At 43.9% G+C, this 17,208-nt stretch overlaps 1 protein-coding gene across 1 annotated transcript; it reads right to left on the bottom strand.

Moving 5' to 3' along the window:
• Positions 1-1,492: 1,492 nt before the first annotated feature.
• On the bottom strand, positions 1,493-10,211 carry LOC145414021 (phospholipid phosphatase 1-like). The gene is made up of 8 exons (XM_080283589.1): positions 10,170-10,211; positions 4,820-4,902; positions 4,525-4,556; positions 3,800-3,954; positions 3,377-3,603; positions 2,964-3,093; positions 2,397-2,573; positions 1,493-1,669 (listed from the first exon to the last, which is right to left on the bottom strand). Exons 1-8 carry the CDS (start codon positions 10,209-10,211, stop codon positions 1,493-1,495), a joined length of 1,023 nt encoding a protein of 340 aa, XP_080139715.1.
• Between the last annotated feature and the right edge of the window lie 6,997 nt (positions 10,212-17,208).

The raw sequence follows: 17,208 nt of genomic DNA, 5'->3' as shown, positions 1-17,208 counted from the left end.
CACTTTCAGGAGCATTTGGTTGTTTTTTACTACTTTATCGCCACTTGTAAATTTTCTTCAGACGGAACAGTGAAGATATTTGTTTACTTGACAGTACACACAACGTGGCCAGAAACAAGTGTTTCGACACCTGTTGCCACGTTATGCCGCTGGATTTTCTTACTGGATCTGCATCATTCGAATTATGTCCATCATTCCCCCTCCCCCTTCCCAGAAAAGGCGAAATGATAGGCAGACTTTTCTCCCTCCCTGCACATTTACATACCTCTAATGGAGCCACCACACAAGCAGCAGAACACTGCACAGGCTTGGCTGAACCGCTGCCCGGATCAACACCACGATCTATCAGGCAGTCCTTTACCACAAGCCACTTCGCATAGCATCGGGAATAACACTGCGGAGCAACCGATTGTGCGATTGGTGCTGGTGTGGTGGGCTGGAGTTGTGGCGGTGAGGGATCACATCGCCTTTGTCGGTCCTCGTCCAAAGTTCGGGTCAGACAGTATGATGTTCCCACGATCAGGCAGCGAGAGATACATGGCGTCCTGTAAGAGCTGTGGAGAGCGACTCCGCGGTTTTAATGGTAGACTGGGACCCACCGACGGTCCGGTGGTGTGGCCGTGGTCCAACCCACAGAATATCCCCATCATCCTTAGAGGCAGAGAAAACACAGGGTCGTTTGCATATTTTTCAGTAGGTTTGGCATTTACAGTGGTTAGGGTATGAACACAAAGAAAGCAGGTTACCCGATTGTAGGTTGGCAATGACACGCGTCTTCATTATAACGATGATCTCAGGCGTGGTCGCACTCAGTAAAAAATTATTTGATGGAGTATTGTAAACTTAAGAACTGCATCGAAAAGCTGCATCGCCAGCTATTTACTAGTCCCTCCAGTATTACCAGTGAGGTGAAATGGTTTGGCAGTGAAGAATGGCAGTAACAGAAGCGTGGAAGTGGATGCACTATGACGGAAAGAGTTGACCTGAATTGCGATAAAACGAAGTGGGAAAAATGGGTGATGAGTTATTGATATGATCAGAAGTACAGGTGTTAATGGAAGAGGGAGGCCAAAAAGTAGATGGAAGGATGGTGTCACAAGCTTTGAATCAAAGAGGTCCAAGCGTTCAGGAGGATGTGAGAGGTGTGTATGGAATCGAGAAAGCTGCAGTAAAGTGGTATTCAGAGGGAAGCCTCGTTGTTAATGGTATATAACAACCAAGCAGTGAAGCAACTGGGATAAGTCACACAGCAGCCAGCAAGGTTTGACTGCGGTAATGACAGTATATTGAAGTAATGAGACTAACAGGAAATAAATGAAGTTGCTTTCTCCTAAATTAGAGTGCTAACTTGACAATTAAAAATCCACCCAAAGCTAAATAAAATGTATAGATGGGAGAAGAAATAAAGACTCCCTCAAAGCTGTTAATATATCAGGTGGCGACAGAAATATAATAAAATAGATGTCTTTAGGCTGAGATGGTGATTTTGAAGCTACTCTGAGTCTTCCTGCTGTGGTGTACTCTTGTAGCCATCACCCTCAGAGCCGGGGATGAGGTAGTACGTGGCGGATGGTGTGAGTGAAGCAGGGGTGGCGTGTGTACCGTCTTCAGGCGCCTCACAGTCCTGCACCCTCTCCCTACGATCAAACCAGCGGCACAAATGGTGGACCTGTGGAGGGGAGGGGGGCAAGAAGTCAGGGTAATGTAGTTTCATCGCTCAGTTCTTAATCTACTGAGCCCTAGGATGTCCTCTTTTTATTCTTTCCGTATCCTGACGATTTTACTCAGCTTTGGACAGAATTTTGAAACTGGGGGGCAGGGGTAGATACAGCCTTAAAAAAAAAAAAAATCAATACTGTAGCCTTTCCTGAGCTGAGTGGACAAAAAATGTAATATCGTGAAAAATAAATGTAAAGGACGTCACCCGAATTCACTTGAACCTGCCAGCTTCATGTGCCTCATCTAAAGTACATCTTATGCCTTCCTCCTATTTCCTAAAATTATGATGTTAAAATAGCATGACAGAACTCTGGTAAACAGGAAATAAAGGCAGCTGCCAATGTTATTCTCTGTTCACATTAACGTACCTTAAAACTGCCTTCTTATCTTAATGTTCGGCTGTAACAGAAAAAAAAAAAAATAGAATGTGGTACTGTTATCTATTTGTCTGTCTATCTGTCTATATCTGTCTATCTGTCCATCTATCTGTCTGTCTGTCTATCTATCTATCTATTATATATATATCTAAAAAGTGCAATTGAAAGGATGCAGAGTAGTACTACTGTCTTACTCTGACGTTCATCTGTGGGAAAGAAACTGCAAAATGACGAAAATCCCCAAGCATTTAAGGTGTACGAACTATTGTTTTGTAGTGAGAGTTTGTACAGCGAAGTTACCGTAATCAGCGCTCCAAATGCACCCAACATTCCACCCGCCACGACATCCCACCAGTGGTGTTTGCTGTCCCAGATGCGAGACTGGCAGCAGAACACCGCCCAGGAAGCCCACGCCAGCTGCAGCCACGGGGCCAGCAGATACGAGCACACTCTCCACAGCCGCCGGTGGATGTATACCTGTGGAACCATATGAACTGGAAGCTTCTCGTGACATCATGATTATGGCCTGGCTGTGGGAAGCATGCGCTGAAGAGTTTGGTCCAGAGTGATAAGACGCAAACAAGCATCACATCACAGTAACGATCGTGAAGACAGAGATGGCTTCAGTTAGAAAAGGTATTGTTTAGCTTCAATTAGGAAAGGTATTGTTTATTTTACTTTTTGCTGCTTTCAGACGTTTTTATCCAACTTGGGAGAGAAATTTCCATCAGGGGAATTGGATATAGTCTTCATTATCCCCTTCCACGTTGGTTTGGGGCATGAAGACTATAATTTACAGGACATGATCGCAGGGAAGGAGGTTAATCAAGAGAGTGATGAGAAAAGAAACGATTACATGAAACTAACAATCATGAAGACAGCGGAGAAGACGGCGATGGCTGAGTGACCTGACGGGAAAGACTTCATGCTGTCGACGACCTGGGGATGCGGCAGCTGGTGTGGGTTGGTGCAGTCTCGCCACGTCACATGCACGTAACTGATGAACAAGAACAAACAGACAGTCAGCTTTTGCACAGAACGGAAGGAACAAGAAGGTAGTTTTTGCACGTAATTAAAAAAACAAGAAGACAGTCAATTTTTGCTGCCCCAATTTGTCTTAGAACTCCATGGGAGAAGCCTACATGTCAGTACTGTGCCTGAAGAACTGAGGTTATGGAAGAAGTGGCTGAACTCACATCTTTTGACACTATTCCTGAATAAAGTTGTCATAAGATACTCCTCTGAAACTAATCTTACATAACGTTGGACTGCCTACTCACACCTGGTCACACTGCGCCTCGGTTAAGTTGGGCCGACACACATCCCAGAAGTTCGGTCGTGCCTCTGCTACGGCGATTTTGATGAAGTTTATAAAGAATATGGTGAAGACGGTGCCCACGCCACTGTCCCACATGTACACAAACGCACGCACCAGGGTCTTGCGTAGAGATGGTTTGTGTGGCTGTGGAGTATTCTTGGGGGGACAGGCCCACTCTAGCATCACCATCTGTTGATAAGGGACTGGAAGTAAATAAACATGGGGTAGGACTTTTGATGAACAGTTAAATAATAATACTGAAGAATGTGATAAAAGATGAGAAATTCACAATGGAAGCAAATTAAGCATGACAGTAGCCTACCGTACCGGTCACATACCATACTGATGCCACATACCATAGTCACATAGCATACTGGTGACATACCATACTGAAGGGAATGATGGTAACCACAAGCGCGAGCACTAAGTGGGACACAGTGCTGGTGTGGTAGATCCTCCTGATGTCTGGGTCGTGGCAGCTGATGACGGTGTGTGAGGGCGTCCATAACTTTTCCAGCTGCGTCGCCACACCCACCACCACTGTCACGCGCAAAAATACGCCATCTTCACTACCCTTACTCTAATATAGCTGATTTTTAGAGACAGATAGATATATATGAGTTGGAGGGACACACAGGAAAGGGCTTATGTGAGAATGGTCCCATTTCTCCAAACATTCTCCATTAGCATCGCCACACCCAACCCAAGCTGACCTAACCAAACCTGACCTAACCTCACCTAACCTAATCTAATCTAATATAATATAATTTAACTTCACCTTACCTTACTCAACCCAGCCTGACATACCCTAACCTATTCTTAATCTAATCTAACCTCACCTTACCTCCACCTTCACTACCAATAAAACACCTGTGTCATCTAACCTCACCTTACCTCCACCACCTTCACTACCAGTAAAACACATGTGTCGGCGAGGTACGAGCGAGGGCATTTAAATCCTAAAGTATTGATATTTGGCCTTGCACCCCGAGGATGTCTTGGGTATAGTGATGACTATCTACCTACCAAGTTTCATGTCTATACGACAAACTGTCTGGCCTTTGGCCATCTTTCGAAGATTTTCGACATGCTGCACTTGGCACGTGTCACGTGCCACGTGCACCGTCTTGATCTGATGAAACCTATGTAGAAAACAAATATGAAAGAATTGGGCTATCATATGGTGCAAACCACGTTGTGATCAGCCCTGTGGTTGCTGAGATATAAGCTTCTCAAAAGCGTTACAGTCGGGCCTCTCATATGTGAAAATGCCAATACTTGATGAGAGACTCGCGAGGGCTTCGCCCTTTGCTACTACTACCACTACTACAACAACTACTACTAATAATAATAATAAATACTACTACTACTACTGCCACTACTACTATTCTGGGCTGTTTCTCACCTGCAACGAAGATAATGTTGAAGATGATTCTCCTCGCCCTCCTGGAGCTGCACTTCATCCTGTCTTCGTTTACCTTGCAGCACCTGTTAGAAGGCACATTTTTACAGCTTACATTTTTTACATTTTTGAGACGCTAGCGAGGGACGCCTTCCCGTGGTGACGCCGATGCACCTAGATGAAGGACACGGCTGGATGCACAAACGTTTCTCATCCTCAACCCCCACTACAGGGCCAGATGAGCCTGGGAATGTTGTTGCTACTACTATTACTACTACTACTATAACTACTACTACTACTACTACTACTACTATAACTACTACTACTACTACTACTACTACTACTATAACTACTACTACTACTACTACTACTACCACCACCACCTTTATCGCATTAAACACCCAGCTACAAATTCAAAGCACAAAGAGTCGGGCTTGTGACGTCAAAGCAGCTGCCACGGAATCACATTTTTTGGCAATTGTACCGTTATTATTCTAACTTAACCCAGATTTTCAACCTTTCGGAATGTATTTGACTTGGTTCGGTGACGGAAAGAAAAGATGCTATGGCTCTACATCCTTTCCGCAGCACTTCTTCGTGACTGGCACCATATTCTGTTATTATTGTTATAACTGTATATTCATGACGGAGAGACGGGAGTTTTAGGCCAAGTTAAGGTAAATGGGTATAGAGGAGGCGAGGGTGAACGGGGAAGAGGGAAGGACGTGGGGGAGGGGCAGTGTTATGCAGCCTCGTGTGATGGATGTTATTGCTAGATGGAAACGGAATAATTTGGCGTTCAAACGGGCATGTGGGTTACCAGTGCCTGTGTGTAAGTGGTCTCTCTCTCTTTCTCTCTCTCTCTCTCTCTCTCTCTCTCTCTCTCTCACCTTTACAGTAAGATGAAATGCAGGCAAGGTGATAACACTAGATATCATAGCTTTTTGGAAATATAGTCCAGTATGTGAACAACGCATAAAATTACTGTGGTTAGACGAATCATTAAGGAACAGAGTGACGGCATTAGAATTTAGTGCATAGATTGGTAAAGAGCTGAGCGAGGTTTGATTTGCTTCTCTGCCGGTAGATTTTTATGTAACGCGTTAAGGAGGAAAGTTACGGACGTGCCCCAAGTGTGAAGCAGATGCAGTGGAAGAATAGACCAACTTTTGAAACTCTGTATATAGTCCTCACTTGCTATATAACTTCATTTTTTTCCTTTTTCACCTGCACAAACACTCGACCGCTTCCAACACTCTTCAAGCTGTAAGTGCCTGATAATGAATTGCTCTACTTAATCCTGACTATATATGTAGTCTTCTCCAATCCCCCTCCCTCCCTCTCTCTCTCTCTCTCTCTCTCTCTCTCTCTCTCTCTCCATAATATATATTATATCTATCTAAATATCAATCTTTGTATACTGTGTCTGCCTGTTTGTCTGGCTGTCTACCCATCTTTCTATCTATCCATCTATCTTTCATAAGTTGTATAAAATCATCTGCAATCACTCAGTCAATCAATCAACAGATCATGTTAGTGGATGGGTTAAGACATCATTTTGCGCCCTTTTTCACACAGGCTGAGGGACAGTACCCGGGTGAACAACTCTAATTATCGGTCATATATCGTTTATTTAACTTCTGGCGCATCTTTATCTCTTATCTGAGGAGGCGCTATCTCGAGCACCGACCTCTATACAGGAGGGGTTAGGTGTGGCCTCTTTACTGGACGCCTTCACGTGGTGGCACTGATAGAACTGGGTGGCTCGACTGTCTGATTATACACACCTCACCTCAGCTCCCTCTCTATCCCCCAAAAGGAGTATGGTGGGCTGCAGGAGGAGGGCAACTTAAGCCTGCAGTCCACTGAGTTCACATTCATTCATGCCACTGTCTTTAAGCTTTATTCAGTTTATGAGAATCCGTAATAATTAATAAATTGATGAAGTTCGCATCAAACCCTTCCAGCTCGAAAAGTATATTGTAATCTGAGTCAAAATTTCTGGAGACAAGAATTGAATTAAAAACACGTCATTGTAGAAAACGGGGCTAGGGGTGGATGACCTGCCGACACCCCTTGATGGCATGAGAGAGAGAGAGAGAGAGAGAGAGAGAGAGAGAGAGGGAGAGGACATTTGAACCGCTATACCATCAGGCGTAACACATTCACTGGGTGGTCCATATATATCGCTTCTTTTTTCATTCCACCTGAAGATTTTTTGTGTGTTCGGGGGACGGCTCAGACGGTGTTATTAATGTCTACCTTGCTTTATTTATTAATTTCTTACGTCCACTGGCACACACACACACACACACACACACACACACACACACACACACACACTGAGCCGTCCCAGGAGCACGTTATGTATTGCTGGGTGAGTTTCTAGAGGGGCGGTATTCACAGACTACCCTTCATTACTAACCGACAAGAAGAAGTGGTGCCAAGACACAGCAAGCCCGTCCCCGGCAGTCATTTAAGTGCTGACATAAACACAACAGGATATCTAGTCAAAGATGTCACATATTAAATTTGAAGTAAATCGGGTGGAAATTGACGATTTTATGCCCATTTGAAATTTTAGGCCCGACCCACCTGACACTGACCCCCCCCCTACCGCTGACTGGGGGGTGACCCCCTGATGTAATAAGGCATGTTATAGGATGCAGATTTGAAAGATGCATCTTTAGGTTTGGGTTTCATGTCGATATGACGAATTTGAAAGAAGTTACGGCAATTTTTTTTTTTTTTTTTTTTTTTTAATTTTTGGGAGCCTACAGCCTGGGCCTTGGCCCTATTTGGCCCAAATTTACTCAGGTGATCAGAAGGTCATAGCCCATCTTCCCTGTAATTTTAATCAAAATCGCACCTGTAGTTTTCGCGTACAGTTGTTAACAGACAGACAGACAGACAAACAAACAAACAAACAAACAGACAAACCGAGTGAAACAACCCCCGTCTCCTAGCCCCTCCGGGGCGGGGACGGGCAAATTAAACGCAAAAAGATGCATACGGTTTTATCGATTACCCTGCTTAGAGGTAATGGCGGTGTGACGTTTGAGAGTAAGACACTTTTTTTTTTTTCCCCCTTTTTAATGTGTTCGACCCTGGGCATAGCTTTAACAGCCTGTTCCCTGAGACCCAGCAGTCCTTCTACGTACATCAGCTCCACATGTCACCACTTTGACGCAAACACCCACCGTCCACACTAAACACATGCTAGGGCTGTCTCATATAGGACTGGTGTATTGATATCAGCAGGGGTGTTTTGACGTCATGTCGGCGGGTTTTATGGCAGATCTTTAGTGAAATTCATATCGCTAACCTATTCCTTGTCCCAACCAGGATTCTAACGTGGGTTCACTGAGATTGCAGTCCACATCTCTACCGGCTCAGCCACCGCCTCCCCCTAGTATTTGGTGGTGGACGTCCGTGAACAGAGACGCCTTCTGTCTCAACCTCTCTAGTTGACTCGCTACATAAGGACACTATATTGAAGTGGTAAGTGGCCCCCCACTTGCTGTGGCCCATTACACCTTTACGGCAGACATTTCTGTTTATTCATTTATTTATTATTCGTTACCATTTTCACGTAGTGCCTATCGACTGCACGAGAATCATTGCGGCAGACATTACCTATTTATTTACTTATTTATTGCATGCAGGTCGCCCAGAGTACTGCCAGGCGAACAGGAACATAAGGGAGACGAAATTTGCCCCAGAACCTCGTCGGGCCGCGAAATGAAGCTTGATATGTTCCCTTGCACCACCGACTCTCCCAAATAGTGTAGGGAATGTGAGGAATGATGGTGCCAGGCCGCTCCATTACTCTAGGCCAAAAGGAGAGCACCGGAACGAGCGGAAAGGCAGGAAGGGAAGTAAAGGGAGAGGGTGTAGGAAAGGAACCTATGTGGATGAGCGGGTGTAGGGAAGGGGGTGTGTGTAAAGTGTACAATATGTCAGGCAAGAATGAGGGGCCTGTAGGAAAGGAAGAGGATGTGTAGAAGAATGAGAGGGTGTATGAAAGGGAATATGTGTAGAATGTTGGTAGGAAAAGGAATGAAAATGACAGAGTATGATATGTGCACAGTGGAAGTCGGGAAGGAAGGGGAGAAAGTAGCGTGTGCGGTGAAGGAAGAAGTGTGGTTAAGGAAGTGTAAGTAGAGTGCATGATTTGTAGGTGTGTGAGAGAGAATGGGTGTCTAATGCAATGTCGATTGGGGTTAGGGAAGAGATAGACGAGGGGATAGGGATGGGAAGCAGATGGGGAAGGGGGGAAGCAGTGTTAGGTGAGAGCAAACATCCGCTCATAACCCTACCAGCAACCGTCCTCACCTCACCACAGCCCCGAACAACAGACAACCGTAAGCCATTGCAGAACCAGGTGCTGACGCTGTTATCAAAGTTAATAGTTCGACAATGTGAATCAGCCTTCAGGTTTTAACAATAATTTCTGAAACATGTGATGATGATAAAACATATATGACATAAAAGCGTTGTTGATTATACAGTGTAATGTAGGATGTAGGCTTATTACAACTAACAACAAGAAGGAGCACTCAGAGCTTTGAACAACCAGCACCCACCAGCTGGTCTAAGGGCCGAATATTTGATTTTTGCCCAGTGACCCTGACCTTCGATTGATTACTCTCAAAATTGAATTACTGCACTCTTGCCTAACCCTTCACCTGTTCGCCAAGTTTGTTTCAATGACTTATGGCCGGTGTTTTGATCTTTTACTGATTTTCCTTCAAACTAAATAATTTCGTCCTTGTCTTACTGTTAACACTTCCTCAAAATTTGATCTAAATTGGATGAAAATAGTTTGAGTTAATTTTGTTGGGCAGATTTGACCCAGCCCTGTTACCTATCGTTCTAAAAAAGAAAAAAAAAGTACGTTCGTTCATACGCCTGGCCATCCCTTAACACTTCCACGAAGTTTGGCCAAAGGCACATGTAACTTGCTTTGAATTGTTTACACACACACACACACACACACACACACACACACACACACACACACATCAGTCAAAACTCAACACCCACTCCCCTTCCGCGAACAAAAATCGCCGTCAGAAATGAAAGTTTGCTCCCACCTTCACTGTCTTCTTTTAAATATGCGATCTAACCTTCGTTACACCTCTTCCTTAGCGATTTATTTTGCATATTTCACTTAAACATCTCTTGTATGATAATTATTTCGATTTTAATACTGACATAGTGTGCGTTAATGCCATACAAGTGCATACGAAGGTGTAATGGGCATATATATATATATATATATATATATATATATATATATATATATATATATACATTCTTTTTTTTTTCTCATTTAGGCGTTTTATCTAACCTTGGTGTTCTGTTTTCCTTCAGTGGTGGAATTCTCAAACATATTTACGATCAATGTCCCGTTGCAAGTGATTCGTTTTTTGCAGGAAAGACAAGGAAATGAGAGCGCAGAGTTCTGCCCTGTCTCCCGTTCCTCCTATGAGAACATATCTTGGTTACGAGAGGAAAATTGTTCTTCAGGAAGAACTAGGAGAGGAAGTGCAGAGTCTTTCGGTGTGTCTAGTTCTTCCTGCAAAAACAAATCTGAGTTGCGACATAGAAACGGTCGTAAATGCGTTTGAGAATCCCGTCCTTCAGTGCGAGTCGTATGTTTTTCTCACTAATCATTTTGTCAACAAACATGTTACCGTATCTGCAGGAAGAAACAAAGGGCGACCAACACTGACCATCTCACTATCTACCTCAGGCGTGATGTCTTGGCTACGACTCTCCCTGTTGGCGGTGCTGGTGGTTGTGGCCCTCTCACGGCAGCAGTGGGGCCACATCCAGGGCCAGCTGGGTGTCGTGCTGCAGCAGGTAACACAGCGGTACCTGGCTGGCTGTCATCTAGTGCTGGCCACATCATCACCCACTTCACCGTTTTTAGACTGGGTTCTCAGGTAGGTATGTGCTACTGACAGCAAAAAATCACATCACTTCTCCTTTGAAAGTTTGGTGAATATACAACAACCGGCTGGGATGGAAATGATCTGTGGCCAGTTAGATATATCAGTGTCGCACTTGTTGCTGATCGACCAGGCTGATTTTCTTTGTGGACAAGGAGAGGAACAAGAGAGGCGAGAGGACCTGTCATACTACTGGTAGTCCACCTACACTGGTTCTTGTATAAACACTACGTATACCGCCATCTCCCTCCATTCGTATCTGGCTGTAATAGTAGTGTTGATGGAGATGGTATAGGATAAGCAGATTTCTTTCTACGTACACATTCATGTTTATTCTGTCTTAAGAGTGACCTGTAAATGATATCTTGTTTTACCGAGTTTAGTGCAATAATTGTACAAGTGTGACATTCAAGCGACGGTATTCTTGTCGGATAAGAAAGCTCCCTAACACCTTTTCCCAAGTGATTTATTTTGTTTATTACACTTACTATCCTGTTCTGTGTTACATAAATCCTTCTAAAATCGCCATATTCTTTATAAATAACGTACAAAAGGATATTAACCAACCAGATCCAGAAATAAATAACTAAGGAAGAGGTGCGAGGGAGTGAGAATACTGGGCATGGACTTTATCACTTTTATTGCGCTTGTTTAAATATTCAGAAAATGTAACTGAAGCGACAAGGGTTTGGTGAGATATTCATGTTACCAAGAGTTCATTATTGGCTAGAAATCATTCCGCCCACCCGCCTTTCACGCCAGTACATGTAATGGGAGGGATCCAGAAACGAACATGAAAGTACAGCCAAGAACAAAAGTCGGTCTGCTTTTCCATGGTGTCTACTTCACACTTTTTATATGTCCGTCACATTCCTTCCTGACGCATCATATCAAAAGAGAATCACCAATGGTCAGAGAAACATACCAAGCCTCCCTCGGCTCAGAAATATTAGCCAACAGAGGAAAAGTAGAAGCAGAAAAGGTGTAACATTAGGTGAACTGTTGTCCCTGATGATTAACAAAAGAAGAAGAAAAAATATAAAAGAAGTGTCCAAATAATAAGTCACATTTCGAGCCTGGTAATTCTCGGTCTTTGGACAAACGAAATTCACGAACATGTGCTTCATATCGTAGGTGGACAGAGAGCATTTCTTGGACTTGAAGCTAAAAAAAATATGCAACCCTGGTCATGTGCATCTTCGTATATAAACTATCCAACCATTTCCATCATCCGTCCGTTCTTTTGCTTCCTCACCTTTTATACGTCGCCTATTCACACAGTTACATTATCCATCCGCCTTCTTTGCCCCACAGTTCACTCACACATACTTTTTCTCTCCTCTCTTCACATAATTATAAGCACACATACCCCGTGATCAATGGACTTCCTTGCTCCACACCTCTCACGAATCAATACATTATTTATCCTGTCCAACCTTACGCTCGTCACCACTCAGGCATCTGTGACTCTGCTGAATAAAACATTCCAACGTTAGCCAGAATATTAGTATTAGAGTTGTCCCGATAATGAGAGGGTTGTTTTTCAATGTTATGCCGAAGTCTCACACCCATGCGTACTTGTGTACTGTACACTAACTTTCATTCAGTGTTCTTCCTTCATTGAAAATATACCCTGTAAATGTTCCATTTCGATTATTATAGTCATACACACACACACACACACACACACAAGTATACGGTCTCTCTCTCTCTCTCTCTCTCTCTCTCTCTCTCTCTCTCTCTCTCTCATTCCTGCAACTACAGTACCAGTTAGTTCTCTCAGCTAAGGAGAATGTCCTAACGAAGGTTCGTTAGGAATTTATGAAGGCTGTATTAAGTCATTTACTGTAGAAAATCTCTCCTAAATTGAATAAATCGCCTGGAAATAGCAGTAATATAACAAGACTACCGTAAAAATATTCATAACTTGAGTGCACTTTGAAGGGAGAAGTCAGGTGCGATGGCTGTGTCCACAAAGGAGAGTGCTGGAAGAAAAAAGTGCTTTCAGCCTCCCAAATATTGCAGTGTTGTTTATAGAGGCTTCGGCATGCAACTTTTACGGCGAATATTTCAATACGTGTGTCGCGTCGCAAACACATTTACGATTGATTCCACGTCGTTACTTATATATGTTTTTTTTTTTACAGGAAGAACAAGGCAGGGGAAGATTTTGCACTCCTTTCTAAAACAGTAATAATCTGCAGTAATTTTCGTGTTGTAAGTAAGATCGGTTTATGAAGCTAGAACAGGAGGCAGAGGAAGATTCGACAGCCTCCTTGTCCTTCCTGCAAATCAAAGCCAGAGTTACGACAAGGATATGATCACACACACACACACACACACACACACACACACACGGGAATGGACTCCCCTGTCATATCCATCATCCAAGCTCAATATACACTTGTCTCGATTTCACGGCTCCTTTTATTGTTCAGAGGAAAAATTTTATCCATATCATGAAATTGCGTTTATTTGTGAAGCGACCGAACAATGGGCGAAGAAGAAGAAGAAGAAGAAAAAGAAGAGGAAGAGCAGGAGGAGGAAGACGAGGGGGAGGGGAAGGAGGAGATGAAGAAGAAAAAGAAGAAAGTAAAAAAAATATTCAAAGCCATATTACCCCTGCCAGGTGTGTAGGGTCCCTAGATTAAGCTAACGGAGTCCATGGTGACATTACAGAATCGAAAAAAACTTCAATACTTATGTAGAGTCGTAGTATTGTCCTTTTCTGCCACTAAGCTACGGGAAATAAGCTACAAAAGGACGAAGATTTGGTCCAAGTTAACGTGAAAGAACTCCAGGAGTAAATCTTGACAGGATTGTGGTGGACGCGGGCCCTGGTGTAGTTATGGTGTGGTGTAGACTGAGAGGTGGTATTACTGGTGTGGTGTGACAAGGTAGTGATATGGTATTACTAGTATGGTATTAGTAATGTGGTATGGCAGTACGGTGGTGAACGTGGGGTCTGGTGTAGATTGAGACGTGGTATTGCTGGCATGGTGTTGGTAATGTGGTATGGCATTGCTACTTGGGACTAGTATTAGTAATGTGGTATGGTATTACTGGTGTGGTATTAGCGGTGGATTTCGGCAGGTTGGTGATGGAGGCGGGTCCTGGTGTGGCCACGGTACAGGAGGGTCAGAGGTACGGCCCCACCCTGCAGGCGGTGTGGGGGGACAGCAGGCTCGAGTGTCACGCCCTTATCATCCTTGCCTACACCTCACACACCCACCTGGCCCTACGGTAAGACAAATCCTCTATTTATCTATCTATCTATCTTTCTATATGTCTGTCTATCTATCTATCTGTCAGTCTTTCTATTTCTTGCCAGAAGCTTGCGTAACGGGTAGCCACAAACGAATTGCCTAGACGTCGCCCTGTCCTCTCCCATTTGTCTGCCCTCCCTCCAACTCACACCCCTCATATTTCTCCCTGCATGAAATAGTGTGATGCTCGGAACTGTTTGCTTTTGTAGGACGAACGGGAGACGTGAAAAGACTCTACCCTCTCCTTTCCTTGCCCCTCATACGTAAAGAAATGAGTGTGGCGAAGGGAAATCGATTATAAAATTGAAAATGCTATCCCTGTATAACTTAGCACCGTAACACTTTAAAGCCCCATAACACCTTAAAGCACCATACCACCTTAAAGCACCATACCACCTTAAAGCACCATACCACCTTAAAGCACCATAACACCTTAAAGCACCATAACACCTTAAAGCACCATAACACCTTAAAGCACCATAACACCTTAAAGCACCACAACACCTTAAAGCACCATAACACCTTAAAGCACCATAACACCTTAAAGCACCATAACACCTTAAAGCACCACAACACCTTAACACCTGAGTCGCCAGGCACCTAAAGCTAGCACAGTCAGGGAATCAACAAACTTTCTAGTGTAATTCAGCTTTGGCGGGATTTTTAAAACTAGGAGGGTTAAATTGAGACTTCTTCAACTATAAAACTCCCACACAGGTCCCTGGATGAGGCTGGGATGTGGATGTGGCCTGATGTTCGCGTTGTGGTGGTGGTGGTGGATGGGAGAGCACCACGCACTTCAGTACTGAACCACCCAGCACTCCACAACGCAGCCATAGTCCTCCACCTCGCCCTCAACGCCACCCACATATCCACACCCGCAAGAGGATCGAAGCTGAAAAGAGTTGTGGTTGAGGAAGGTGAGAGAGAGAGAGAGAGAGAGAGGAAAAAATTGATAACGCTGACAGTGTTAATGATAATAAATAACAACCATAATGGCATGTTTATCGTAAATTTTAACTAAGATTTTTTAGGAATAATGAAAGAATTTACCCACACACCCGAAGAGGCTCCAGACTGAACTGAAAATGTACCTTCACAGTTAACATATTTTCATTCTCTCTCTCTCTCTCTCTCACACTATTAATACACCCTCAGTTGTATTCTTAGCGGGCTGGGAAGCTTCGTTACATCCCTTCTTAAGCGAATTATCTTGCATTAATACATCCTGCCAGTCCCTTGTTTGTCAATAACATCGTTTCAGTATCGACATAGACTGCATCAATTTCCAGGTGCAATGCGCAGAATGAGTCGCTATGGAAAAGGTGTTAAGAAAGCCACTTAGACTCAGACCCTCTTTCGCGAATGTTCGCCCTTAGAACTATACTCTTTTTACTCTAACTTGGCCCAGATTTTCGACCTTTTGCAGCATATTTCACATAGCACAGTGGCAGAAAAAAGACGGTGCTGCGACTCTACGTTTTCTCCACAGCACGTCTTCGTGACTAGCATCATATTCTATCGTTCATCTATTGCTCCACCCCAGGATTCACGATGGAGAGATGACAATTTTAGGCCAAGTTAAAAAGAGTATAGCTTACCTATGGGTGTGGTGGCAGGTGGTGTGGGTGAGGCTGTGGAGGTGGTGTGGAGCTGTCGGTTCTGCTGTGGAGGGGAACACACCACAACTGCCTCAACTCCACTTCCTCTCACGGATCTTCTTCCAGGTAATTGATATGAAATGCTTCCCTGCCATGCTGTACTTCCTTTTCATTTTATTTTTCCTGTCCGTCTGCCTGGCTGTCTTTTGTCTGTCTGTCTACCTGCCTACATACTCGTACATATATACACACCTACCTACCTACCTGTCTATCAGTCAATCATTTATCTATCTATCTGTGTGTTTGTACGTCTCTATTATTTATTTAGTTATTTATATCCTTTTGTGGTAGGTGGGGGCGCTCACCATCCACTCACTCGATGTAGTGCTGCTGTCAGGTGTCTGCCCTTTCCTCTCCTCCATCCTTCTTTCCTTCCATCTTCTTCTGTCTTCCTTTACTTCATTCTTTCCTTGTCCTTCTGCCTACGGGTAACTTTACACTTCCTCTTCTGTCTTTCTTTCCTTCATTCTTTCCTCTTCCTTCTGCCTGTGGGTGGCTCTACACTGAATGACAAGCCAGATGGTTTCCTGTACACCAGGAAAACATTTTCTACGCTGGTTGGTAACCATATAACCAAAGTTTGGCGCTTGGTGGTTTAGTGGGTAATTATTGCGCTCCAATTGGATTGAGCCGGTGAAGGTTTATATCCAAGGGATGGTTGGGGTTGATTGCTTATGTAATGCCACTCAGGGATGAGTGAGGCTGGTCACTCTCATCTTAAATGTCAGGACCAACTGCCTAGCCCTGGGCTCCTACGCTTCTCATGGGGCAATGTAGGATTGGATGATGGACGGATGGATGGATTTATAGCTTTGGCTATCAATCTGTGTATGTCTAGTTATATATCTTTGTTTTTTGGTCTGTCTATTTATGTGTGTGTGTGTTTGTGTGTGTGTGTGTGTGTGTGTGTGTGTGTGTGTGTGTGTGTGTGTGTGTGTGTGTGTGTGTGTGGGGGGGGGTTGGGGGGTGGGTGGGTGTGCGCCCTCCCCTTAACTCACACCACCCTCACTCATATACCTCTCCACCCCTTCCCTCCACCTCATCCTCAGTCTCTGTCTCCCTCTCTCCCTCTCCATCTCTCGTACTGAAGGGGTTAATGAACGTCTTATGTAATCCTACCAGTTCATCCTTCTACTGCCACAGGACCGTCCCAATCTGAGGAAGCTGTCACAGGCGGAACGTAAATAAATCCTGGTCCTATCTCGGCCTTTGGTGTTTCTCCATTAACTCGTATTTATTCCTCTTGGGGGTTTTCATTCATATTAAACGTGTATGAAACCAGTCATTTCAGAAATTAATTTAACAATATATTAAGGTCCTATTTACTCTGTTTATTTTATTTTATTTTTCATCGTCTTGCAAAGCAACACAGAATGGTTTGTGTGAGGGGCAGTGAGGACGGCCATAAATGAAAGATGGAGGGAATGGAGGAGGTGCATATTTATATTTTGAATTTTATTTTATACTTCTTCACATACTCATTAGGTTAAGTGTAAATGTGACTTTAT

This window comes from Coenobita brevimanus, chromosome 98 (assembly GCF_032717465.1).
Source record: "Coenobita brevimanus isolate Jiangsu-jjx chromosome 98, ASM3271746v2, whole genome shotgun sequence".
NCBI classification, from domain to species: domain Eukaryota; kingdom Metazoa; phylum Arthropoda; class Malacostraca; order Decapoda; family Coenobitidae; genus Coenobita; species Coenobita brevimanus.
Note: the sequence above shows the minus strand (reverse complement) of the source record. Positions and strands in the feature narration are given on the sequence as shown.